This window comes from Anser anser (genome assembly GCF_964211835.1).
Source record: "Anser anser genome assembly, chromosome: 36".
Taxonomy (NCBI): domain Eukaryota; kingdom Metazoa; phylum Chordata; class Aves; order Anseriformes; family Anatidae; genus Anser; species Anser anser.
In genome coordinates, this window is record NC_139757.1 from 106,738 (window position 1) to 132,238 (window position 25,501).

Sequence of the window (25,501 nt, forward strand, 5' to 3'; positions counted from 1 at the left end):
ACGCGCAGATGACGCCTGGGCAGGGAGCGGCCGCGTCAGGCCGGGACCCCCCGGCCTGTCCCCCCCTGTCCCCATGTCCCCCCCCGTCCCCATAACGTGCCCCCCCCCCTCCCGCCCCGTACCCCCAAACCGCCGTCCCCACGTCCCCATCCCCTGTGGTGTGTCCCAAACTCCTGTCCCCGGTTCCGGGCCGTTCCCCCCGCTCCACGCCACGCGCGCGGTGCCCCCACCTCTGTGTCCCCTCCCCTGGCCCCGTGCCCCTGTCCCCATCTCCTGTCCCTGTCCCCATCTCCATGCCCATCCCCGTGTCCCCATCCCCGTGTCCCCATCCCTATCCCATGTCCCCATCCCCATGTCCCCATATCCCACCCCCATGTCCCCATCCCCATGTCCCCATCCCCGTGTCCCCATCCCTCTGTCCGTTCTCATCCCTGTCCCCCTCCCCGTGTCCCTGTCCCCATGTCCCCATCCCCGTGTCCCCATCCCCGTGTCATTCCCGTGTCCCTGTCCCCATCCCCATGTCCCCATCCCTATCCCCATGTCCCCATCCCATGTCCCCACCCCTACGCCCCCTTCCCCATCCCCGTGTCCCCATCCCCGTGTCCCCATGTCCCCATCCCTGTCCCCATGTCCCCATCCCATGTCCCCACCCCATCCCCATCCCCATCCCCGTGTCCCCGTCCCTGTCCCCATGTCCCCATCCCCATGTCCCCATCCCCATGTCCCCATCCCCGTGTCCCCACCTCTACGCCCCATCCCCGTCCTCATGTCCCCATCCTGTCCCCATCCCATATCCCACCCCCATGTCCCCATCCCCGTGTCCTCATCCCCGTGTCCCCATGTCCCCATCCCTGTGTCCCTGTCCCCATCCCCATGTCCCCATCCCCATGTCCCCACCTCTACGCCCCATCCCCATCCTCATGTCCCCATCCTGTCCCCATCCCATATCCCATCCCCATGTCCCCATGTCCCCGTCCCCGTGTCCCCGTCCCTGTGTCCCCATCCCATGTCCCCACCCCATGTCCCCGTGTCCCCACCCCGTGTCCCCGTGTCCCCGTGCCGTACCCACTCCGAGCAGCGTCAGCCCGTTGAAGACGGCCCCCACGTAGGTGAGCAGGTAGAAGAGGAAGGCGAACTGCGCCCGGAGCCCGCTGTCACCGCCGCTGTCCCCGCCGCTGTCTCCCCACCCCACAGCACCCTACAGCGCCCGCCGCTGTCCCCCTCCCCACGCCCACAGCCCCCTTGTGCCACAGGGTCCCGCGTCCCCCCATGTCCCCCCATGTCCCCCCATGTCCCCCCATGTCCCCCCATGTCCCCAGCGTCCCCCCATGTCCCCAGCGTCCCCCCCATGTCCCCAGCGTCCCCCCGTGACCCCAATGTCCTTTGATGTCCCCCAGGACCCTGATGTCCCTCGATGTCTCCCCACGGTCCCGTGACCCCGTGCCCCCAGTGCCCCCCACAACCCCGTAACACCCCATGTCCCCAGTGGCCCCCGATGTCCCCTGATGTCCCCCATGACCCCAATGTTCCCCCATGGCCTCAGAGCCGCCCCCAGGCCCCTGATCTCCCCCCCCTGTCCCCCATGACCCCGACGTCCCCTATAACCCTGATGTTCCCCCATGAACCCAATGTTCCCCCATGACCCCAGTGTTCCCCATGACCCCGATGTCCCCTCCTTTCCCCCGTGACCCCAATGTCCCCTATAACCCCAATGTTCCCCCATGACCCCAGAGCCCCCATGTCCCTGATGCCCCCTCCTCTCCCCCATAACCCCAATGTCCCCCTGTATCCCTGCTGCCCCCCATGACCCCGATGTCCCTTCCTCAACCCGTGGCCCCGATGTCCCCTCCTGTCCCCCATGACCCCAATGTCCCCTATAACCCCAATATTTCCCTATAACCCTGATGTCCCCCCCTATCACCGCTGCCCCCCGTGACCCCGATGTCCCTTCCTCAACCCGTGGCCCCGATGTCCCCTCCTGTCCCCCATAACCCCAATGTACCCCATATCCCTGATGCCCCCCGTGACCCCGATGTCCCCTCCTGTCCCCCATGGCCCCAATGTTCCCCCATGACCCCAATGTCCCCCCATATCCCTGCTGCTCCCCGTGACCCTGATGTCCCCTCCTGTCCCCCATGGCCCCAACGTCACCTATAACCCTGATGTCCCCCCCATCCCGGCTGCCCCCCATGACCCCGATGTCCCCTCCTGTCCCCCATGGCCCAATGTTCCCCCATGACCCCAATGTCACCTATAACCCCAGTGTCCCCCCATATCCCCGCTGCCCCCCGTGACCCCGATATCCCTTCCTCAACCCGTGGCCCCGATGTCCCCTCCTGTCCCCCATGACCCCAATGTCCCCTATAACCCCAATATTCCCCTACAACCCCAATATTCCCCTAGAACCCCAATATTCCCCTACAACCCCAATGTCCCCCCTATCCCCGCTGCCCACCGCGACCCCGATGTCCCCCGGCGTGTCCCCCCCCCCCCCCCTGCCGGGGTGACCGTCACCTTGAGGGACTCGGGGAGGCTGTGGACGAGGAAGAGGCGGGTGAGGGTGCGGGCGGCGGCGGCGAGGTGACGGCCCAGGCGCCGGGCCCAGCGCTGCTGCTGCTCGGGGCTCAGCCCCACGGCGTCCGGCTGCGCCCTGCGTGGGGACAAGGACGGCCTGGGCCACCCGGGGGGCAGGGAGTGGGGACAGCAGGGCCACCCAAGGGCGCGGGGATCCCGGGGGCCAGCCAGTGGTACGGGGATGGGGACGGGAGGGGACACCCAGTGCCATGGGGATGGGGACAGGAGGGGACACCCAGTGCCATGGGGACGGAGATCCCAGGGGACACCCAATGCCATGGGGACAGGGACAGGAGGGGACACCCCATGTCATGGGGATGGGGACAGGAGGGGACACCCAGTGCCACGGGGATGGGGACGGGAGGGGACACCCAGTGCCATGGGGATGGGGACGGGAGGGGACACCCAGTGTGATGGGGATGGGGACAGGAGGGGACACCCAATGCCACGGGGATGGGGACGGGAGGGGACACCCAATGCCATGGGGATGGGGACGGGAGGGGACACCCAATGCCATGGGGACGGGGACAGGAGGGACACCCAGTGCCATGGGGACGGAGATCCCAGGGGACACCCAATGCCATGGGGACAGGGACAGGAGGGGACACCCAATGCCATGGGGACGGAGATCCCAGGGGACACCCCGTGCCAGGGGGATGGGGACGGGAGGGGACACCCTATGTCATGGGGACAGAGATCCCAGGGGACACCCAGTGCCATGGGGACGGGGATCCCAGGGGACGCCCCAAACCACGGGGACGGGGTTCCCAGGGGACACCCCAAACTACGGGGACAGGGATCCCAGGGGACACCCCAAACCACAGGGATGGGGATCCCAAGGGACACCCTGCTCCCTGGGGACGGGGATCCCAGGGGACACCCCTAACTACGGGGACAGGGATCCCAGGGGACACCCCAAACCACAGGGATGGGGATCCTAAGGGACACCCCCAAACTACGGGGATGGGGATCCCAAGGGACACCCTGCTCCCTGGGGACGGGGATCCCAGGGGACACCCCAAACTACGGGGATGGGGATCCCAGGGGACACCCCAATGCCATGGAGATGGGGACAGGAGGGGACACCCAATGCCCTGGGGACAGCGACAAGAGGGAGACCCTGCACCTTGGGGACGGGGATCCCAAGGGACACCCCAAACTATGGGGATGGGGATCCCAAGGGACACCCTGCTCCCTGGGGACGGGGATCCCAGGGGACACCCCAAACTACGGGGACAGGGATCCCAGGGGACACCCCAAACCACAGGGATGGGGATCCCAGGGGACACCCCAAACCACAGGGATGGGGATCCCAAGGGACACCCTGCTCCCTGGGGACGGGGATCCCAGGGGACACCCCAAACTACGGGGACAGGGATCCCAAGGGACACCCCAAACTACGGGGACGGGGATCCCAAGGGACACCCCAAACTACGGGGATGGGGATCCCAGGGGACACCCCAATGCCATGGAGATGGGGACAGGAGGGGACACCCAATGCCCTGGGGACAGCGACAAGAGGGAGACCCTGCACCTTGGGGACGGGGATCCCAAGGGACACCCCATCCTATGGGGAAGGGGATCCCAGGGGACACCCCAAACCACGGGGACGGGGATCCCAAGGGACACCCCAGACTATGGGAACGGGGATCCCAAGGGACACCCCGCTCCCTGGGGACGGGGACACCCCGGAGGATCCGGCGGGGGGGTGGGGGGGGTGGGTGTCACTCACCGGCAGGGCTGCTCGGGGGGGCTGCGGCGCAGCGCCCGCAGGGCGGCCTGGTGCAGGCGCAGGGGCAGGGTGACCCCCAGCACCGCCAGCGCCCCGTAGGCGCCCACGCTGACGGCGCTGAAGCGCGCCAGGCACCCCAGGGTGCCCAGCGTCCCCACCAGCGCCAGCGCCGAGCGCCCCGGGGCGCGCCAGTACAGCAGCTCCCAGACTGTGGGGACACCGGCGTGGGTGCCAGGGCCTCCCAGGGCCTCCCAGTGCCTCCCAGTAGCCCCTCCAGGTCACCCCAGTGCCCTGCTACAGGTCCCAATGCCCCCTCCAGTACTCCCAGTATCCCCCTCAAGGCTCCCAGTGGCCCCCAGTAGCCCCCCCAGGTCACCCCAGTGTCCCAGTGCCTCCCAGTAGCCCCGCCAGGTCACCCCAGTGCCCTGCTACAGGTCCCAGTGCCCCCTCCAGTACTCCCAGTATCCCTGTCAAGGCTCCCAGTGGCCCCCAGTAGCCTCCCCAGGTCACCCCAGTGTCCCAGTGCCTCCCAGTAGCCCCTCCAGGTCACCCCAGTGTCCCTGGAGTCTCCCCAGTAGCCCCTCCAGGTCACCCCAGTGCCCTGCTACAGGTCCCAGTGCCCTGTCCAGTACTCCCAGTATCCCCGTCAAGGCTCCCAGTGGCCCCCAGTAGCCCCGCTGGGTCACCCCAGTGCCCTGCTACAGGTCCCAGTGCCCCCTCCAGTACTCCCAGTATCCCCGTCAAGGCTCCCAGTGGCCCCCAGTAGCCCCTCCAGGTCATACCAGGGCCCCTCTAATGGTCCCAGTGTCCACCCAGTGCTTCCAGGTCCTCCCAGTATCCCCTCCAGGGAACCCCAGTACCCCTCTAGAGCTCCCAATGCCTCCTCCAGTGCTCCCAGTATCCTTCAAATGCTTCCAGTACCCCCCAGCATCCCCTCCAGGTCACCCCAGTACTCCCAGTGTCCACCCAGTATCCCCTCCAGGTCACCCCAGTGCACCTCTAACAGTCCCAGTGTCTCCCCAGTGCTCCCAGCACTCCCCATTAGCCCCTCCAGGTCACCCCAGTGCCCATCTAGAGGTCCCAGTGCCCCCTCCAGTGCTCCCAGTATCTTGCAAATGCTGACAGTGCCCCCCAGTATCCCCTCCAGATCACCCCAGTGCCCCCAGAGTGCTCCCAGTGCCCCCCAGTAACCCCCAATGCCCCCCAGTAACCCCCATAGACCCCTCCCAGTGCTCCCCATGTTCTCCCCCTTCCCAGACTCCTTTCAAGAGCCCCCAAGTGCTCCCAGTATCCCCTCCGGAGCCTCCCAGTCCCTCCCAGTTCCTCCCAGTGCCCCCACCCAGTCCCCTCCCCACACCCCCAGTTCCTCCCAGTGCCCCCCTCAACGTCCCCGGCCGCCCCCCCCCACACCCTCTCCCAGCGCTCCCAGTCTCCCCCCAGTCCATCCCAGTGCTCCCAGTCCCCTCCCAGTCCATCCCAGTGCTCCCAGTCCCCTCTTCCCAGCATAGGGGGGGGGGTCCCACAACGCCGGGGGGGTCCCACAAGGCTGGGGGGGGGCACCCCCCACACCCACCTTGCCCCTCCATGGCGCCTCGGGTGCTGTGTGCGGGGGGGGGGCCGCCCCCCCCCCCCTATTTTTAGCCACCAATCTCGCCCCACCCTGCAACCGGATTCCTACCCCCCCCCCCCCGGTGCCCCCCCCCCCACCCCCCCCCCCGAAACCACGTCCCGGGGCCCTGATTGGCCGCTCACCCACGACGTCAGCTCCTGTCGGGCTCGGCGATTGGTCGGGGGGCGTCGGGGGCCGCTCGGGGATTTGGGGGGGGGCCGGGGGGGGCTCCGCGCGGGGGGGTCGAGGGGCGCCCCCTGCAGGCGGGGGGGGGAGAGCGGGCGGCAGGGGGGGCCCCGCAGGCGCTGCTGTGGGAGGGGCGGGGAGAAGCTGGGAGGGGGGGGGCTGGGGGGGGGGGGGGGGCACAAGCAGTGCCCTGAGACCCCCCCCCCCAAAACCCCCAGTAACCAGACCCCTCTGCCCCCCCCCCTCCAGCACCCTAAGCCCCCCCCAGGGTTTCCTGGTCACCCCCCCATCACCTGCCCCCCCCCCCCCCCCGACACCCTCTGCCCATCACCCTGCCCCCCCCCCCCCGGGGGTCCCCTTCCATCACCCCCCCCCCCCATCACTTTGCCCCCCCCCCCCGTGTCCCCCCATACCCAGGCTCGGTGGGGGCTCCCTGGGCACGGGGTCTGCCAGCACCGGAGGGGCCCCCCCCGGCCCCCCTTGCCCCCCGGGGCACTTCGTGGGGGGGGCGCGGGCAGAAGCGCGGGGGTCCGGCCCCCGGGGGGGGGGAACGAAGCCCGGGTTCAGGCGGGGGGGGCGGCCCCGGCGGGGGTCGCGACGACCCCGGGGAGCCGGCTCGCCGGGGGGGCCCCCCCCCGAGAAGGCGATGTAGGAGAAAGTGAGTTCCCGGGGGGGGCCCCGGCCCCCCCCCGCCACCTCCGCATCTTCATCCTCCTCCTCCTCCTCGGGGGGCTCCGGTGCCGCCTGCAGCTCGGGGAAGTCCGGCTCCTCGGGGTTGCCTTTTTTTTGGGGGGGGGGGGGGGGCAATGAGGACGGGGGGGGGGGTCAGGGGGTTGCTCCCCCCCCCCCCAGTCACCCTAATTTGGGGGGGGGGGGCTTGGCCCCACTCACCCTCCGTGGAGTCCGGCGTGGTGGAGGCCGTGGATGGAGCCTCTTCTGGGGGGGGGGGGCATCAGAGGGGCACATGGGGGGGCTTGGGGTCACTCTACAAGGCCTGCCCCCCCCCCAGTGGCAGGAGCCCCCCAAACCTGACCCCCCCCCTTACCCCCATTCCCACTGCGTCCCCGTGGCTTCATCCCGGGTGCCCCCCCCCCGGACACTCCCCGTACCCCACCCTGCCCTCCGGTGCCCCCGGGACTCCCGGTGCCTCCACCCCCGGCGACCCCATCCCCTAATTCCCCTCCTGGTGCCCCCCCCCGGGTCCCCATCCCCGGTGCCCCCCATCCCCTGCACCCCCTCCCGGTGCCTCCCAGCCCCGGTCCCTCCCGGTTCCCCGTCCCCGGTGCCTCCATCCCGTGCATCCCCACCCGGTGCCCCCCCCCCTCCCGGTTCCCAATCCCCGGTCCCCCCCCCCCCATCACCTCCCGGTTCCCCCATCCCCTACATCCCCTCCCGGTACCCCCCATCCCCACCCTCTTTCCCCATCCCCGGTCCCCCCCATCTCCGGTGTCCCCCATCGGTCCCCACCCGGTGCCTCCCCTCCCGGTTCCCCATCCCCGCCCGGTCCCTCCCGGTTCCCCATCCCCGGTTCCCCCATCCCCGGTAACCCCCATCCCCTCCATCCCCACCCGGTTCCCCCATCCCCGGTATCCCCCCCCCATCCCCGCCCGGTCCCTCCCGGTTCCCCATCCCCGGTTCCCCATCCCCGGTACCCCCATCCCCGGTACCCCCCCCCCCATCCCCTCCCGGTCCCTCCCGGTTCCCCATCCCCGGTTCCCCATCCCCGGTACCCCCCATCCCCTCCATCCCCACCCGGTTCCCCATCCCCGGTACCCCCCCCCCCATCACCACCCGGTCCCTCCTGCTTCCTCATCCCCGGTATCCCCCATCCCCTCCCGGTTCCCCATCCCCGGTACCCCCCCCCGATCCCCTCCCGGTGCCCCCCATCCCCTCCATCCCCTCCCGGTTCCCCATCCCCGGTACCCCCCCCCCCCCCCATCCCCTCCCGGTACCCCCCCCCCACCCTCCCCATCCCCTCCCGGTAACCCCCCCCCCCACCTCCCCATCCCCTCCCGGTGCCCCCGCCCCGCCCGGTGCCGGTTCGTACTGCAGTGGGCGAAGCCCAGGACCTGCCCCATGGCGGAGGCCCCGGCATCAGGCTCCCGGTTGCCCCCGGCCCCGCTTCCCCCCGGCCGGCCCCGCCGCGCATCACGGCGGCGCCATGGCGGGGCCCGCGGCGGCGGCGGACAAAGGGCGGCGGCGGCGGCGGCGGGGGGGGGGGGGAGGGGAGGGGGGGGGGGGGGCGGGGCAGGGGCGGGGCCGCGCCGGGAACCGGGGAGCGGAGCCCCCCCAGCACCCTCCCGGTGTCCCCCGGTAATGACCGGAGACGCCCAGTTCCCTCCCAGTGCCCCCCCAGTGCTGAGCTGAGTGCCCCCCAGTTCCCTCCCAGTGCCCCGCAGTAATGCCTGGAGACCCCCAGTTCCCTCCCAGTGCCCCCCAGTATCGCTCAGAGCCCCCCCAGCACCCTCCCGGTGTCCCCCGGTAATGACCGGAGACGCCCAGTTCCCTCCCAGTGCCCCCCCAGTGCTGAGCTGAGTGCCCCCCAGTTCCCTCCCAGTGCCCCGCAGTAATGCCTGGAGACCCCCAGTTCCCTCCCAGTGCCCCCCAGTATCGCTCAGAGCCCCCCCAGCACCCTCCCGGTGTCCCCCGGTAATGACCGGAGACGCCCAGTTCCCTCCCAGTGCCCCCCAGTGCTGAGCTGAGTGCCCCCCAGTTCCCTCCCAGTGCCCCGCAGTAATGCCTGGAGACCCCCAGTTCCCTCCCAGTGCCCCCCAGTATCGCTCAGAGCCCCCCCAGCACCCTCCCGGTGTCCCCCGGTAATGACCGGAGACGCCCAGTTCCCTCCCAGTGCCCCCCAGTGCTGAGCTGAGTGCCCCCCAGTTCCCTCCCAGTGCCCCGCAGTAATGCCTGGAGACCCCCAGTTCCCTCCCAGTGCCCCCCAGTATCGCTCAGAGCCCCCCCAGCACCCTCCCGGTGTCCCCCGGTAATGCCTGGAGACCCCCAGTTCCCTCCCAGTGCCCCCCCAGTGCTGAGCTGAGTGCCCCCCAGTTCCCTCCCAGTGCCCCGCAGTAATGCCTGGAGACCCCCAGTTCCCTCCCAGTGCCCCCCAGTATTGCTCAGAGTCCCCCCATTTCCCTCCCAGTGCCCCCCGGTAATGCCTGGAGACCCCCAGTTCCCTCCCAGTGCCCCCCAGTAATGCCTGGAGACCCCCATTTCCCTCCCAGTGCCCCCCGGTAATGCCTGGAGACCCCCATTTCCCTCCCAGTGCCCCCCGGTAATGCCTGGAGACCCCCAGTTCCCTCCCAGTGCCCCCCAGTATTGCTCAGAGCCCCCCCAGTTCCGTCCCAGTGCCCCCCGGTAATGCCTGGAGACCCCCAGTTCCCTCCCAGTGCCCCCCAGTATTGCTCAGAGCCCCACTACCACCCTCCCAGTGCCCCCCGGTAATGCCTGGAGACCCCCAGTTCCCTCCCAGTGCCCCCCAGTATTGCTCAGAGCCCCCCCAGCACCCTCCCAGTGCCCCCCGGTAATGCCTGGAGACCCCCAGTTCCCTCCCAGTGCCCCCCAGTATTGCTCAGAGCCCCCCCAGCACCCTCTCAGTGCCCCCCGGTAATGCCTGGAGACCCCCAGTTGCCTCCCAGTGCCCCCCAGTATTGCTCAGAGCCCCCCCAGCGCCCTCCCAGTGCCCCCCGGTAATGCCTGGAGACCCCCAGTTCCCTCCCAGTGCCCCCCAGTATCGCTCAGAGCCCCCCCAGCACCCTCCCAGTACCCCCCGGTAATGCCTGGAGACCCCCAGTTCCCTCCCAGTGCCCCCCAGTATCGCTCAGAGCCCCCCCAGCACCTTCCCAGTGCCCCCCCATAATGCCTGGAGACCCCCAGTTCCCTCCCAGTGCCCCCCAGTATTGCTCAGAGCCCCCCCATTTCCCTCCCAGTGCCCCCCGGTAATACCTGGAGACCCCCAGTTCCCTCCCAGTGCCCCCCAGTAATGCCTGGAGACCCCCAGTTCCCTCCCAGTGCCCCCCAGTATTGCTCAGAGCCCCCCCAGCACCCTCCCAGTGCCCCCCCAGTAATGCCTGGAGACCCCCAGTTCCCTCCCAGTTCCCCCCAGTATTGCTCAGAGCCCCACTACCACCCTCCCGGTGCCCCCCGGTAATGTCTGGAGACCCCCAGTTCCCTCCCAGTGCCCCCCAGTATTGCTCAGTCCCCCCATTTCCCTCCCAGTGCCCCCCGGTAATGCCTGGAGACCCCCAGTTTCCTCCCAGTGCCCCCCGGGTAATGCCTGGAGACCCCCAGTTCCCTCCCAGTGCCCCCCACTATTGCTCAGAGCCCCCCTAGCACCCTCCCAGTGCCCCCTGGTAATGCCTGGAGACCCCCAGTTCCCCCCAGTATTGCTCAGAGCCCCCCCAGCACCCTCCCAGTGTCTGCCGGTAATGCCTGGAGACCCCCAGTTCCCTCCCAGTGCCCCCCAGTATTGCTCAGAGCCCCCCCAGCACCCTCCCAGTGTCTGCCGGTAATGTCTGGAGACCCCCAGTTCCCTCCCAGTGCCCCCCAGTATTGCTCAGAGCCCCCCAGCACCCTCCCAGTGTCCCCTGGTAATGCCTAGAGACCCCCAGCACCCTCCCAGTGCTGCCTATAGTACCCCAATACCCTCCCAGTTCCACTCTTTGCTGCCAGAGCCCCCCCCCAGTACCCCTCCAGTGTCCCTCAGTGCTGTGTAGAGGTCACCAGTACCCTCCCAGTGTCTCCCAGTAATGCCCAGAGCCCCCCAGTACTCTTTCAGTGACCCCCCAGTGGTGCCTGGAGACCCCCAGTACCTTCCCAGTGCTTCCCTGAGCCACCAGTACCCACCTAGAAGTAGCTAGAGCCCCCCAGTATTCTCCCAGTGCCTCCCAGTACTGCACAGAGCCCCTCAATAACATCCCAGTGCCCCACATTGCTGTCTAGAGCCCCTCAGTATTCTCCCAGTGCCTGCCAGTAATGCCTAGAGGAGGTCTCTGGGCATTACTGGGTGGCATTGGGAGAGCGCTGGGGACCTCTGAGCAACACCGGGGGGTGCCGGAAGAGCGCTGAAGGTCCACAGGCGTTACTGGGGGGGTGCTGGGGGGGCTCTAAGCAATACTGGGGGGAACTGGGAGGGAACTGGGGACGCTCAGGACAGCGCTGGGGTCACTGGGAGGGAACTGGGGGGGGTCTCCAGGCGTTCCTGTAGGCGCGCGAATCTGCCTTGACTTCAGTAAGGCTTTTGACACCGTTTCCCACAGCATTCCCCTCGAGAAGTGGCTTGGACTGGCGTACGCTTCGTTGGGTTAAAAACCGGCTGGATGGCCGGGCCCAAAGAGTCGTGGCGAACGGAGCCAAACCCAGTTGGAGGCCGGTCACTGGTGGAGTCCCCCAGGGCTCAGGGCTGGGGGCCGGTCCTCTTTAATATCTTTATCGATGACCTGGACGAGGGGATCGAGTGCACCCTCGGTAAGTTTGCAGGTGACACCAAGTTAGGTGCGTGTGTCGGTCTGCTCGAGGGCAGGAGGTCTGCAGGAGAATCTGGATGGGCCGGGCCGATGGGCTGAGGTCAACGGCGTGAAGTTCAACAAGGCCAAGTGCCGGGGCCTGCACCTGGGGCGCAACAACCCCAAGCAGTGCTACAGGCTGGGAGATGGGTGGTTGGAAAGCTGCCTGGCCGAGAAGGACCTGGGAGTGCTGGTTGATAGGCGGCTGGATATGAGCCAGCGGCGTGCCCAGGTGGCCAAGAAGGCCAACAGCATCCTGGCTTGTATAAGCAGCAGTGTGGCCAGCAGGGCTAGGGAGGTGATTGTCCCCCCTGCACTCGGCTCCGGTGAGGCCGCCCCTCGAGCGCTGCGTTCAGTTTTGGGCCCCTCGCTACAAGAAGGACGTGGAGGTGCTCGAGAGAGCCCAGAGAAGGGCGACGAAGCTGGTGAGGGGTCTGGGGAACGAGGCTTAGGAGGAGCGGCTGAGGGAGCTGGGGGTGTTCAGCCTGGAGAAGAGGAGGCTCAGGGGAGACCTCATCGCTCTCTACAGGTACCTTAAAGGAGGCTGTAGCGAGGCGGGGGTCGGTCTGTTCTCCCCCGTGCCCGGTGACAGGACGAGGGGGAATGGGCGAAAGTTGCGCCGGGGGAGGTTTGGGTTGGATGTTAGGAAGAACTTCTTTACCGAAAGGGTTGTTGGGCACTGGGACGGGCTGCCCAGGGAGGGGGTTGAGTCGCCATCCCTGGAGGGCTTTAAAAGACGTTCAGATGTAGCCCTGAGTGATAGGGTTTAGCGTAGGGCTTGTTAGTGTTAGGGCTGAGGTTGGACTGGGTGATCTTGGAGGTCTCTTCCAACCTAGACGGTTCTGTGATTCTGTGAACCCCCCCAACCCGGGCGGACCTTCGTGCGCATCGCCGTTCGTGCGTCCGTTCGTGCCAGAGCCTGTTGTATCGGGGCACCTGGGGACGGTGAGCTAGGCGAGGAGGCGCCCGCCCGCTGCCCCGAGCAGGTCCGGGCTTTCATCCTGGAGTTGCGCCAGGGGACGTTTAGGTGGGATGTGGGGAAGAATTTCTTCATGGAAAGGGTGGAACCGGATGCCCAGGGCACTGGCGGGGTCCCCAGGCCTGGGGCTATTAAAGAAACGTGTGGACTCGGTGCGAAGGGTTTGTGGTGGGCCTGGTAGTGTTAGCTGACGGCTGGACTCGAGCTGAAGGGCCTTTTCCAACCGCAGCGGTTCTGTGACTCTTTCATTGAGTAGGCACCAAGCAGTCACCAGGCCCAGGGAAAAGACGTCCTTGGTAGCCTCCAAGTTAGCTCAGCGTCACGGCACCGAGTCACTTGGAAGGAGCTGCTGGAATAATGAGACAAGAACCCGGTTCTATTAAGATATATATTGATGTTTTGAGGAGTGCTGCGTGGCTAGCAGCACCACAGCTGTCGAAATCTCCGTCCTGACGTTCTGTTACGCCTTGACGCCAGGATCATGATGGTCTGAGCTGCCAGGCATCTGACCATGGGTTCCACATCCTTCCCTGAAGACCGGAGGACTGCCAAAGAAAGAAGAGCAGAGATGAAAACCCACTCCTTGCAGAGATCCCCAGGCATCCCCTGCAGACCATGCCAGCCCCACTCGACTCTTCCCTCTCGACACTCAACCCTTTCAGCAGCACTGCCCAACTCCAGGCTGGGAGGGCATTCCCTGACATGCCGGGCTCCCCCGTCTCCTCTCCCTCCTTCCTATGCCTGCGTTGCTCCTCCGCCCCGAAGCATTTCCCTGGAGCAGGGCAAGGCATGGGGGCCTCTGCCCCTGTCCCCCCAGCCCTAGCACACACACCACTGCCCTCACTCACCGCTGATGATTTCATTCTGCTTCTCCTCGCTCTGGTCCCCGGAGTAGCGCGCAGCAAGCCCTAGACACAGAGTTCCCATCAGAGCCCCGCTCCCCAGCACGCTCCCAGCAGCGCAGCCCCTGGCCTGGCCAGCCAGGCTGTGCCCCCTCCTGCACCCCAGCAAGGTCATTGCCCGAGGGGGGCTGGAGCAAGGGCCCAGTCGGGGGGCTCTGGGGGCAACAGGGCTGCGCCTCGCTGCCAGGGCAGTGCCTGGGGCTGCCAAAGGCTGCCCAAAGAGGGACCCAGGGGCTGGGCTCACCAATGAACCTGACGGCCTCAAGTCGCAAGACGGTCTGCGAGTCCTGCAGGTAGGGCTGGCTCTGCTGCAGGTATTCTTCTACTCTGCCTCCGTCCTGCTGCAGCTGGAGAGAGAACACAAGGTCACGGGGCTTGCAGACCCTCCCCAGGGTCTCCTCCAGCATCCTGGGGGCAGGGAGGGCAGAGGGGCCTGCAGAAGAGCCCCCTGGGGCTCTGTGCTGGAAGGAAGGGAGCGAGGATGCGGCTGCAGGCAGCGGGCTCTGGCCGGGCATGTTTGCCCAGCTGGGGCTGGGGCCTGTGGGGTCGTCCTTACCAAGCACTCCCCGATCCTGCAGGTCTGTTTTGTCTGGGCCAAGTGCTTGAGTTCTTTGCGTCGCAGAAACTCTGCAGCGACGACGAGAGCTTCCCCAGAGGCCTGTGGAGCAGCAGAGGTTGGGACATGGCAGCACAGCCTTGGGAAGGAGACCCTCTGTCCCCTCCTCTTGGCAGGGCTGCGAGCCTTTCCCAGCGCGTTCCGGGAGGCTGTGGTGGGGGACAGCGTGCACGGGGTTCCATGGCCAGGGCAAGGACACGGGACAGCCGCCATCGGAGGCAGCTCACGCTGCCGGCCAGGGATCCCCCAGAGCATCCCTGTGGTGTCGGCACACCCTCGCCCACGTAACTGGTCAGCTCTGAGATCTGTACCTTTGCTACGCTCTCACTCTGGTCTCTCATCCGAAAGTAGAGTGGGAGAAGGCTGCTGTGCACTGTCCTCTTCAGTGCCCTCTTCCTTTGCCGCAGCACAGCCTCCGTCATGGCTTGGAAGAGGCAGATGGAGTGCTCCCGCACCTGGCTGGACTCCTGGCAGGGAGGAGGACAGGATGAATTTCAGCAACAGCTGCTGCCCGCCCATGGGGAGCAGGGGCATTAGCGTGGCTGACGCGAAGGGAGATCGCAGAACTGGGAGATGCTTCGGCGCTGGATCCTTCCCAGAGGAGCTGCTCAGCAGCCCTGCCGGGGCAGCTGCAAGGCCTGGTGCCCGTGAAAGGCAACGCAGTCGGTTGCCAGCACAGGCTGCCCGCCAGCCACCCCACTTTCGCCACCGGCCGCACCAGCCATGTCCAAGCAGAGCTCCCCAGCGGCTGGGCTGACGAGGAGACTGGCGAGGCCCTGCCTGAGTGCTGCCCACAGGGCCGGGCTGAAGGGCAGCCCTCATTACAGGGGGCCCAGCTGAGGGCTCGGGCTCCCGCAGCACACTTACGTGGTCAAAGAGTGGCAGGAGCTTCTCAGCCAGCTGCAGAGCCGTGCGACCGGCCTCTCTCCTCTCCACACGAGCCATCACGTTCCGCAGCACAAGCAGGGCCTTCAGCACGACGTCTGCGTTGGTGTCCTGCAGGGCCTCCAGGATGTCTGGCAGCACGACCTGAATTTTTCTTGCCTGTAGGAAAGACACAGTTTCCCTTCCGTGAAGCCGTGAGAGACCACCCTGGGCAAAGGGCTCTGGTTCCTGAGCACCAGCCTCCTGCCTTGCTTCCTGGCAGCTGGCATGGCAATCGCCTCCTGCAAGCAGTGGCCGCGGGCGCACTACAGGGATGCGGGGAGAGCAACGGGGAGGGACGGGAGGGCAGAAGAGCAAAGCCCCAGGCTGCCAACATGGCTTTGCTTGACGATGGCCCGCTCACCTTCTCAGGGCTCTCTGACACGGTGGAGAGCCCTTTGAGAACCGTCAAGCGCATCGCTGGGCTTGGGTGCTTCAGGTAACTCTGCAGGTGCACTGGGTTACCAAACTCCTCTTCCGAAACGTGATTCTGGGCCAGCATCTGCAAGAAAGAGCAGGGGGAGCCTGGCAGGGCCTGCAGGGCTCCCTGCAGCCTCTTCTTCTCCCGCCTTTGGGCAGGGATGGAGCAGCGCGAGCTGGCACCAAAGGCACCAGGCGCGGCTGGTTACGGGGGCTTGCCGGCCCTGCCGGCCCCAGGGACGATGTGTCCGTACGCCCTGGGGGAGCTGGCGGGTTGGGGGTAGATGGGGACAGGGCTGTGCCTGTGTGCCTGAAGGGCCACGCGCAGCCCTGCTGGGAGCAAGGTTTCATCTGGGAACTCACAGCCAAGCGACGGATGCAGGTGTCTTCTGTGACCGCGGTGCACCAGTTGCGCAGTGGCAAGTCTTCCAACAGCGCGTTTAAAACCTTCTCCAAGGCCTGCGGCATTGCCAGGACCACCTCCCACATGCCCAGGGCAGTGCTGCAAGCACAGAATACTCTGTCAGTGGGGCTGCCTCAGCCGCAGGGCCACGGCCCGGGCCAGCCCCGTAGGACCCAGGCTGTCCTGCAGCCCCTGTGACTTGGGGAGCGCTGGGGGCCCAGCCTGGGCAAGCAGGAAGGGTCTGAGCTGGCGTTCCCTGGGGGCAGGGGGGCTCTGGGCTGCCTTGGACAGCTGGGCTGCTGCAGCCCTGGCTGGCCCAGTGGGGCTGGAACACGTTGGTGGGATGGAGGGCTGTGCTCCTTGGGGATGCCCTGCCGTTTGCCATGGCTCTGGCAAGCAGAGAGTCTCCAGGTGCATCTCCCGACGTGGAACAAGCCCTCAAGGATGTTAAGGCCAGGACCTGTCACTTGGCGGGGAGAACTTCAGCAGCTTCTGGACGTCTTCCCTGGACATCAGGTTGGTCAGCTGGAGAAGCAGGGAGTCCAGACAGCGCCGCGCTGATGCCGTGTGGATGCTGTCCAGGTTTTTCCTGATACAATCCATGATCGTTGGCACCTGGGGGGACAAGGTGGGAATGGTGTGTTCCCCGGACTGCAGCCATTTCCACAGCTGCCACTGAAAGTTTGGCCCCTTCCATTGCTCTCTGCTGCCTTCACGTGGCTTCTGGAGCCCAAGAGACCTCGATGTGCGAGGGAGGCAAGGAGAGAGGGAGGGATGGAGGAACAACGCCTGAAAGAGCTCAAGGGCAGGGCAATGGCCACAGGCCACTTACATCTGTCAGCCAGTAGTCAGGGTCATCCAAGGCTGCATCCAGCAAGCTGCAGGCCCCCTTCTTGTCATGGATGCTGGAGTCTGGTAAAGCTTCAAGGGCTGTGAGGATGATGTCCAGCCTCTCAGAAGGGAAGAGGTATCCTCCAAACGCCTGTGGGAAGGAGGAGGGGAGGGAGGACATGCCGCACTGAGTGTCCCAAGGGTGCTGCTTAGCTGAGCAGCAAGGGCAGCTCCGGAGAGAGGGCCCTCAGGGGGAAGGAGTGAGGATGGGGCGTACGGGGACAGAGTGCTGGCCCTGCAGGTAACCAGGGCTTGCTGGTGGCCAGGAGGGCTGGAGCTGCTGCCGGGACACAGGGGAGCAGCCTTCGCATAGCCCCAGCTTCGGGACAAGAGGAACCCTCTCACCAGGGCGAGGGAGGCCGTGCCAGCCCCAGCGGTTCTGGACCCCTTTGCTCACACGAGTTGCCTGCTGATGCTACGGACAAGATTCCCAGCAAGGCCGGAGCTCATTACCTTGGCAATCTCACAGGGAGTGGAAATTTTATACGAAGGATATGTCGTATCCTTCAAATTCTTGCGCCTCTCTGCATAATTTTCCATGTCCTTTGTCAGCGAGCATTCTAAACAGGGGGAACACCGAAGAGTCAGTAGGGAAGAGCATCTTTGCCAACAAGCTTGCCAAATGGTGAAAAGCACTTTCACTAGGAATGGCTGAGGAGGGAGGCTCAGACCCCTCAGTAGGTGAGGAGAGCGGTGGGCAGGGATGTAAAGCACAGGGTGACGGCTGCTGGGAGCAAGAGGGACCTCAGGGATGATGCAGAAGGAGGAGAAGCAATGGCGCTGGGTGCCGTGGGGGTAGCAGCGTGTCACAGACCCCTTCTGCTCGGGGTCGGGATGTGCAGGAAGCTCCCTGCCATCTGCTTGCAAGACGGCAGGGAGCAAACAGTCAAGGAGAATTCTGGAGGGCGTCACCATCCCTGGTGATGCACGGCTGGCTCTGCTGTTCACTCCTCAGGGAAGATGTGGTTTGGGAAGTGGCAATCGATTGATGGCTTAGACTGGGGAATACCGCGAAACGGCGTGGTAGGTGAGCTGGGGAGGGTTGAGAAGGACAGCAGCAGAGAACTGCTCCTGGACATGAGGTGAGCGTTTAGCTTCTGTGGAAAACGATAGCCAGAGTCCTGCGGGAAGCTGCTGTGAGGAGCAGAGGAGGTCAGGGACCCTGGCAGACTTTCATGGACAGCCTCCACCAAGCAAAAGAACAATCCTTCACAATACTCGGGGAAAAGAAGCAGACATACCAGCAGATGTCTGTGTGCAGACGGACGCTGCCCACCACACCTTCTCTTACCTCTTCCCTCTGAGATGATTTCGTAGAAGCCAAAAAGAGCACCCAAAGCTGCGCAACTGATGGAATCTTTGCCACTGCTGACGATGAAGAGGTGGCCCAGCAGCTGGCCCAGGATGGGGATGCAGAGCTCTCTGGGATCATCGTGGCTGTACTTGTGTTTTTGATTGTAGTCTGAGCTCTGGGGGAGGGAGGGAGGAGAGACAAAGGGCTTAGTGGAGGCAGAGCCGGCCCCTGAGAGAGCAGGGTCTGGGGAGGGAAGAGCAGGGGCAAAGGAGGGACGAAGAGCCTTGCTTCAGGGTGCTGAGGCCCTCACATGCACCCAGGCTTGCCTCGCAGGCACCCCTGAGTGGCAGGATGCTCTGGGATGCAGGAAAGGGTGGAGGGTTCCTTGTTCCTTACCTCGTCCACAAAATACGAGACGATGAAAGCACTCAGCCTCTCAATCCTCCTCACAGCTCTCTCACGCACAGCTGAGTTTTTGGAGCCAGCAAAGTCCAGCAGCACCTGCAAGGAGAGAAGTTGCTGGGCTGACAGGGGTCTGCAAATGTGACCTGAGAGGATTCTTTGGAAATTCTTTGCAAATGCCAAACCTCCAAGATATTCTGCAACTCCGCGCTGATGCTGGCGGTGGGACAGTTGCGTACGAAGGCCGCCAGCATGGGGTCCATGGCATTCATAGTCTGCAAGGAGGACAGATGATCACTGAATTATTTCTGTGGCCCTTCTCAGCCCCAGGAGCTGGCTCTGAGCCCCTCTGGAGCCCAGGGGTGGCTTTGGGGCTAAAAAGCTGCTGCGTGCAGACCTCCTGCAGCACAGGATCAGGCCAGGGAAGGGGAAGGGGAAGAAGGGATGAGGCTGGGAAAGCAAATCTGGGCCCCGGCCCTGCACTGGTCTCCAGTTGTCTCAGCACGGGGAAGCAAGGCAGCAGCACAGCAGGACTGGGGGTGCCGGTACCTCGCCCAGCACATACCTTGGTGTAGAGCTTTCTTTCTGTCTCTGGCGCATCCGACTCCGGAGGCAGAATGAAGACGCTCCTGTAGCACGCGTTCCGGAGACTCTCCTTTTTGCCATCCAGTGCTGTCACCACGGTGTTGCTGAGGGAGAGAGAGAGAGGAGCCTGTTGGACGCAGTGCCTCGAGGCTTATGAAGGAGGACACGGACCTCCCTTGGCCAGGCATCCCTGGGAGGGACGGGCAGCCTCCCTGCCAGCTTCAGGGCCACCAGGACATTGCCCTGGGGATGTGCTGGCCCAACCAGGGGCTGGGCACTCACCTGAGGACGGCGATGGTCTCCATGGCCTTCTGCCGAAATTCTGTGCGCAAGCTGTCCATGGGCTCCTTTTCCAGCAGCGCCTGCAGAGCACAAGCGGGATGAGACCTTGCAGCCGCCGGCACCCAGCACCAGCAGAGCCAGCGCTGCCCCAGCCCCGGCCTCCCAGGGGGCTGGTGCCGGGGGTCTTGCCCCTTCCCCAACCCGCCGCACATCCTCTCACCATGATGTTCTCCACCAGCTTATTTTTGCGGCAGAAGGCATGCAAGTCCAGCGCCAAGCCCTTCTCTGTAACAGTTCTGCACAGAGCGCAGATTTTGCTGAGGAACAGCATCTTCTGCGCCTCCTTGTCCTGGCAGCCACAAAGACACCAACAGAGCGTTAGGGGGACACCCACGGCCCGCAGGACCAAAGCCTTGAGGGGTCTGGAGCTGTGTGGGACGCCCGGAGGCCACGGCTCTGCCCAGCCAGCAGCCCTCCAGCAGCCCCGCAGCAGAGCCGTGGCAGCGCCAGGAGCACGGCTGCGATGCAAGCGGTTGCCGTTACCTTTTCTGTGCCGCTGACATATGCCTCGATGAATTCTATGACCGAATCTTTGTACAGATCCCATGCCTTAACTGCAAAAAAAGGAAAGCAAAGAGTGCTGCAGAGAGGGGCTGAACGCAGGAGTGAGGAGAGGAAGGGCCCCAGCCCCAGAAGGACGTGGGGAGGCCGCGAGGATGCCCAGAGGCTGCAGGAGCTCTGCTGGGAAGAGAGGCTGAGGGAGCTGGGCTTGTGGAGCCCGGAGAGGGCTGCGGGGGGACCTCGCTGGGGCCTCCCAGTGCCCAAAGGGGCCTCCGGAAAAGCTGGGGGGGGATCTTCATCAGGGAGTGCAGCGACAGGACAAGGGGTGACGGCTTTAACCTAAAAGAGGGCAGGTTTCTTTCGGTCAGGGAGGGATTTCTATCCTTCACGCCCAGGGTGGTGAGGCCCTGGCGCAGGCTGCGGTGCCCCCTCCCTGGCGCTGCCCACGGCCAGGCTGGGTGGGCTTTGGGCAGCCTGGGCTGGGGGGAGGCGTCGTGATCGCTGACGTCCCCCCCAGCCCAAAGCGTCCCGGGGTCCTGTGGTGCTGCGGAGGAAGCTCAGCACCGTCGGGCCCGTGCCTGCTCCCCTGGCACAGCCAGGGATGGAGCCCCCCCCCCCAACCCTCTCCCACCCCGGGCCAGGCCGTGCTGGGCCTCGACCCTCCCCACCTTGTCTCACCCTCTCACTTACGGGGATTCTCCAGAAAGACGGTCTCATCGATGGGCTCTGGCTGGGCCACCTCCTTTGACAGGCTGCATTCCTCATCCAGCAAGTCGTCCGGGCCCAGCTCGCAGACCTCAGCTAGGCTGCTGCCCTCTGCCAGCAAGCTGTCCTCTGCTGGCCGGCTGCTGCCCTCAGAGGACCAGGCCTCCTGCCAGGCCAGCCTGGGCTGCATGGGGGGGACATCTTCCTCCTCATCGGAGTCAGAAAGGGTCTCTAGAGTGGGAACAGGGCCCTTCAGGATAAAACGGCGGCTCCTGCGGGCGGGCGGTTGCGGCATTTTGGGACGTGGGCTGTGCTCGGGGACTCCTCGGAGGCCCTGTGCTCCTGCCCTGTCCGTCACTGCCGTGCACCGACACTGAGGGTCCGAGCCACGGCTGCACTCTTACAAGGCGGACCCCTGGGGTGTCATCAAGGGATGTCACAAAGGGTCCCAGTGTGACACGCGCCTGGGCTGGGTGGGTCCCGGGCGTCCGGGCGCCGTACGTTCGCGGGCGGCACCAAGCTGGGCAGGAGGGTTGATCCGCTTGAGGGCAGGAAGGCTCTGCAGAGGGATCCGGACAGGCCGGATCGACGGGCCGCATCTAAAAACCCATCTAAAAATCCCACCTAAACGTCCCCTGGTGTTAGTAATAGAAGAAGAAATAATACAGTATTGCTTAATATGTTACATTTGCGATGTACTGTTCCGGGGCTGCGCTTGGAAGACACAAAATAAATGTGTAAGGGTAGCAGGAGAGAATGCACCGATTCATGATGAGGAGTAAAGGAGGATTAAAAGAATGCTCAATTTGCAAGACATCTAGGTAACTGGGGCTTCTTGGACCCTGGGAACTGGATCAAACCATCAAACCGGTTTGGACTGAGACCAAGGGCTCAGAGAGCATGGGTGAGAAAGAAAGGTTAAAAAGTTCAACTCTGATGAAGACATCTTACTTCATCCCGACGACCACCCGGACGACCACCAGAGAGTAGTACGCAAGCGCAGAAGGACTGATAAGATAATTAGCCTACGAAGCGAGGCTAGGCGGAGCTAGGAAATGAATATGCGTAGATGAGTTGTGAAACCTAAGGCATATGTAATATCTTAGGGGATAAAAGAGAACGAAGAGGACAAATCAGACGAAGTTAGATTTGGGCAGGCATGCCCCTAACTTCCGGCGCCTAATAAAGCACCTTCGTATAATCACTTTATTTTGGATTATGTGGATTATGGATTTCGTGATTATGTGGATCGTGATTATGGATTATGTGTTTTCGTGAACGCTACCACCGGCACAACTCGAGGCCGTTTCCTCACGTCCAGGTCTCGGGCTGCAGGGTGCGCCCGCGTGCTCTGTCAGGGTTGTGGCAAACGGGGCCGCATCAGGCTGGAAGCCGGCCACCAGTGGGGTCCCCCAAGGCTCCATTTTAGGGCCAATTCTCTTCAACGTCTTTTATAAACGGTTTGGGCGTAGGGCTAGAAGGTGTTCGGAGCAAATTTGCTGGTGATACTGAACCGGGAGGAGCCGTTGACTCTGTTGAGGGTGGACAGGCCTCGCAGAGAGGGCTGGACAGATCGGAGAGCTGGGCGATCAGCAACCACGTGAAGTTTAACAAGAGCAAGTGCCGGGTCCTGCACCCGGGACGGGGCAACCCTGGCTGTACGTACAGACCTGGCTGCCCCGGCAGCCAGGAGGGCCAACCGTACCCTGGGGTGCATCAAGCACGGCGTCGCTAGTCGGTGGAGGGAAGGGATTGTCCCGCACCGCTGGAGTTTAAGAAGCGTTTGGGCTGTGCTCTGAGGCACCCGGTCTGAATTTTTGGGTAGAGCTGTGTGGAGCCGGGAGTTGGACTCGGTGATCCTTGCGGCTCCCTTCCGGCTCGGGATATCCGAGGCTTCTAGACGCGCTTCGAGGAATTCATTCGTAGATATTTGAGTTAATTTTTAGGTCGTCGGCCCCATACGGAGCCAGGAGCTGGACTCGGTGATCCTTGCGGGTCCCTTCCAGCTCGAGATATCCGAGGCTTCTAGGATCCGTGACACCCTTGAGGAATCCGTTCTCAGACATCTGGGTTAATTTGGGGGTAGTCGGTCCCGTGTGGGGCCCGGATTTGGACTGTTCTCGAAGGACACCGGATTCGAAGGGTGCACCGGGTCCCCCTTCCCAACCCCTCCCCGGTGGTGGGCCCCACTTCGGGGCGTCGCCCCTTTAAGGAGGCTGCTGCGTTTACGGGTGGGGGGGGGCTGGGCCGACCGGAGGGAGGCGTGGCCAATGGACGGGGGGGGGGCGTGGCCGAGAGAAGAGGGCGTGGCCTAGAGATGGAGCGGTCTGGGGGTGGGGGCGTGGCCGAGCGGTGGGGGCGTGGCCTAGCGGTTGGGGGGGCGTGGCCTAGAAATGGGGGCGTGGCCTGGCGGTGGCGGCGTGGCCGAGCGAAGGGAGCAGGGCAGAGCGGCGGGGGCGTGGCCGAACGGACGGGGGCGTGGCCTAGCGAAGGGGGGCGTGGCCTAGCGAAGGGGGAGTGGCCTAGCGAAGGGGGGCGTGGCCTAACCCCGGGGCGGGGCGGGGCGGAGCCGCCGGGTCGCGGCCGCCCGGTCCTTCCCCCCCCCCCCCGCCCCATCTCCCCCCCCCCCCTCCCCGCCGCCACCCCGGTCCCGCCCCGCCGCTGCCGCCGCTACCGGAAGGGCCCGGCCCGGCCCCAGCCGCCGCCGCCAGCATGAGGTGAGCGGCCGGGAGCGGGCCCAGCCCCCGGCGCACCGGGGAGGGGGCCGGAAGCACCGGGAATTGGCACCGGGGGGGGGCTCCGGTAGCACCGGGGGGGGCTCCGGTAGTACCGGGGGGGGGGGTCCGAAGTACCGGGGGGGGGGCCGGTAGCACCGGAGGGGCTCGGAAGTACCGGGGGGGGTGGGTCGGTGGCACCGGGGGGGGTACGGGGGGGTACCGGTAATACCGGGGGGGGCCCGGTGGCACCGGGGAGAGCCCGGTGGCACCGGGGGGCACCGAGATCCGGCACCGGGGGGGGACGGGAGAGCAGCGGGAGGTCCCCCCGGCGGGGTCCCGGAAGCTCCCGGGGGGGGGGTCCCGGTAACACTGAGGGTACCGGGGGGGGGGGGGGGCACCGGAAGCACCGGGGGGCACCGGGAGCTGCACGGGGGGGGGGGGGAGGACTAGAGGGGGGGCACCGGGGGCTCGCACCGGAAGCATTGGGGGGGGCACCGGGAACTTCACCGGGGATGGGGGGGGGGCGGTCCTAGGTAACCCCCCCCCCCCCCCCGCCGCTTTCCGGGAGCGGGGGGGGGGGGTCCCGGTGCTGCCCCCCCCCGGGGAGCCCCGGTGGTCCCGCGGTGTTTGGGTAGGGCCGCCACAAACACAGCCCCCCCCCCCCCTCCAGGATGTGCCCGCCCAGGGGAGGGGCAGCGGCCGGAGCCGTTGGGAAGAGGAAGGAAAAGGGGGGGGGGAGGGGGTTAACGGGGGGGGGGGGGCAGCACCCGCTGGGAGCCCCGGGGAACCCCAAGTGCTGGGGTGCCCCCACCCATGGGTGCCGGTGTCATGGGGGGGGGGCTCACCCCTGGGGGGGGCTCAACCCTCGGGGGGGGGGCTGGGGGGGGATCACCCCTGGGGGGGGGGCTGGTACCGGGGGAGGGGGTCTTGTTTTGGGGTGCCAGCACCCATGGGTGCACATGTTGGGGGACTCCCCACCCATGGGTGCTGGGAGGAAGGGGGGGGTCACATCTGTGGGTACCGGTTCGGGGGGGGTCCCTTTCTGGGGTGCCAGCACCCATGGGTGCCCCTTTTGGGGGTGCTATCCCCACCCATGGGTGCTGGGTGTGTGCTGGCGGGTCCCGTACCCACGGCCCCCCCACCCATGGGTGCTGGGAGGAAGGGGGGGGGTCACATCTGTGGGTACCGGTTCGGGGGGGGTCCCTTTCTGGGGTGCCAGCACCCATGGGTGCCCATAATGGGGGGGCCCCCCCCACCCATAGGTGCTGGGTGTGTGCTGGGGGGTCCCCTACCCATGGCCCCCCCCCACCCATGGGTGCTGGTGGAAGGGGTGCTGAGGGGGGGGGGGTTCCCCATTTGTGGGTACCAGTACTGGAGAGGTTCCCATTTTGGGGTGACAGCAGCCGGGGGAGGGCTCCCCCACCCATGGGTGCTGGGTGCCCCCTGGTGGTGTGTGCGTGCTGGGGGGTCCCATACCCATGGCCCCCCACCCATGGGTGCTGGGGGAGTCACATCTGTGGTACTGGTTCCAGGGGGTCACTTCCTGGGGTGCCAGCACCCATGGGTGCCCATTTTGGGGGTGCTACCCCCACCCATGGGTGCTGGGTGAGTGCCGTGGGGTCCCATACCCATGACCCCCCCCACCCATGGGTGCTGGGTAGGGTCACATCTGTGGTTACCAGTTCCGGGGGTTCCCTTCCTGGGGTGCCAGCACCCATAGGTGCCCATATTGGGGGGTGCTCCCCCCACCCATGGGTGCTGGGTGCCCCCTGGTGTTGTGTGCGTGCTGGGGGGGGTCCCACACCCATGGGGGACCCATGGATGCTGGTGGAGGGGGTGCTGGGGGGGGGGATCCCCATCCGTGCGTACATCGGGGTGTCCTAAGCTGGGTGCTGGTGACGATATCGTGTCCCCCCCCCACCCATGGGTGCCCTCCACCCATGGGTGCCCCCCGGCCGGCCGCGCAGCGAGACGGTGCTGTGCAGCGCCCGCGCCACGGTGCTGCTCTACGACGAGGCCCAGAAGCAGTGGGTGGCGGCGGGGGGGGGCCCCAGACCCCCAGCTGCGTCCAGCTCTACCACCACCCCGGCACCCACGCCTTCCGCCTGGTGGGGCGCAAGATGCAGCCCGACCAGCAGGTGGGGGCACCCATGGGTGCTGGGGGGGGGGGGGGGGCACCTGTGGGGGCAGGGGTTAATGAGGTTTTGAGGAATAC

The 25,501-nt window shown here is 65.9% G+C and overlaps 3 protein-coding genes across 3 annotated transcripts in view; 1 reads left to right on the forward strand and 2 right to left on the reverse strand.

Annotated features, from left to right (window-relative positions):
* Positions 1–6,414, forward strand: part of ERCC2 (ERCC excision repair 2, TFIIH core complex helicase subunit) — a 33,521-nt gene extending 27,107 nt beyond the window's left edge. The window contains exon 8 of the transcript XR_014575912.1: positions 6,370–6,414. The gene's annotated coding sequence lies outside the window, so the exon portion shown is untranslated. The remainder of the gene's footprint in view (positions 1–6,369) is intronic.
* LOC310888485 (uncharacterized protein) overlaps positions 1–8,311 on the reverse strand; it is a gene marked incomplete at its 3' end in the record, with an annotated part of 10,609 nt that extends 2,298 nt beyond the window's left edge. Inside the window, exons 1-8 of the mRNA XM_083815212.1 lie at positions 8,149–8,311; positions 6,993–7,037; positions 6,515–6,880; positions 6,059–6,172; positions 4,307–4,514; positions 2,515–2,671; positions 1,066–1,135; positions 5–15 (exon numbers count right to left, since the gene is read on the reverse strand). Of these exons, the coding sequence (XP_083671338.1) occupies positions 5–15; positions 1,066–1,135; positions 2,515–2,671; positions 4,307–4,514; positions 6,059–6,172; positions 6,515–6,880; positions 6,993–7,037; positions 8,149–8,179 (1,002 nt within the window). The 5' untranslated portion in view covers positions 8,180–8,311. The remainder of the gene's footprint in view (positions 1–4; positions 16–1,065; positions 1,136–2,514; positions 2,672–4,306; positions 4,515–6,058; positions 6,173–6,514; positions 6,881–6,992; positions 7,038–8,148) is intronic.
* Positions 8,312–11,742: 3,431 nt separating this feature from the next.
* Positions 11,743–22,760, reverse strand: LOC310888496 (uncharacterized protein). The gene is made up of 16 exons (XM_083815225.1): positions 20,555–22,760; positions 19,847–19,917; positions 19,524–19,652; positions 19,304–19,383; positions 19,002–19,125; positions 18,622–18,711; positions 18,431–18,535; positions 18,032–18,209; positions 17,194–17,300; positions 16,682–16,831; positions 16,310–16,464; positions 15,810–15,948; positions 15,391–15,528; positions 14,414–15,146; positions 14,043–14,144; positions 11,743–13,833 (listed from the first exon to the last, which is right to left on the reverse strand). Exons 1-14 carry the CDS (start codon positions 20,862–20,864, stop codon positions 14,427–14,429), a joined length of 2,496 nt encoding a protein of 831 aa, XP_083671351.1. The 5' UTR covers positions 20,865–22,760; the 3' UTR covers positions 11,743–13,833; positions 14,043–14,144; positions 14,414–14,426.
* Between the last annotated feature and the right edge of the window lie 2,741 nt (positions 22,761–25,501).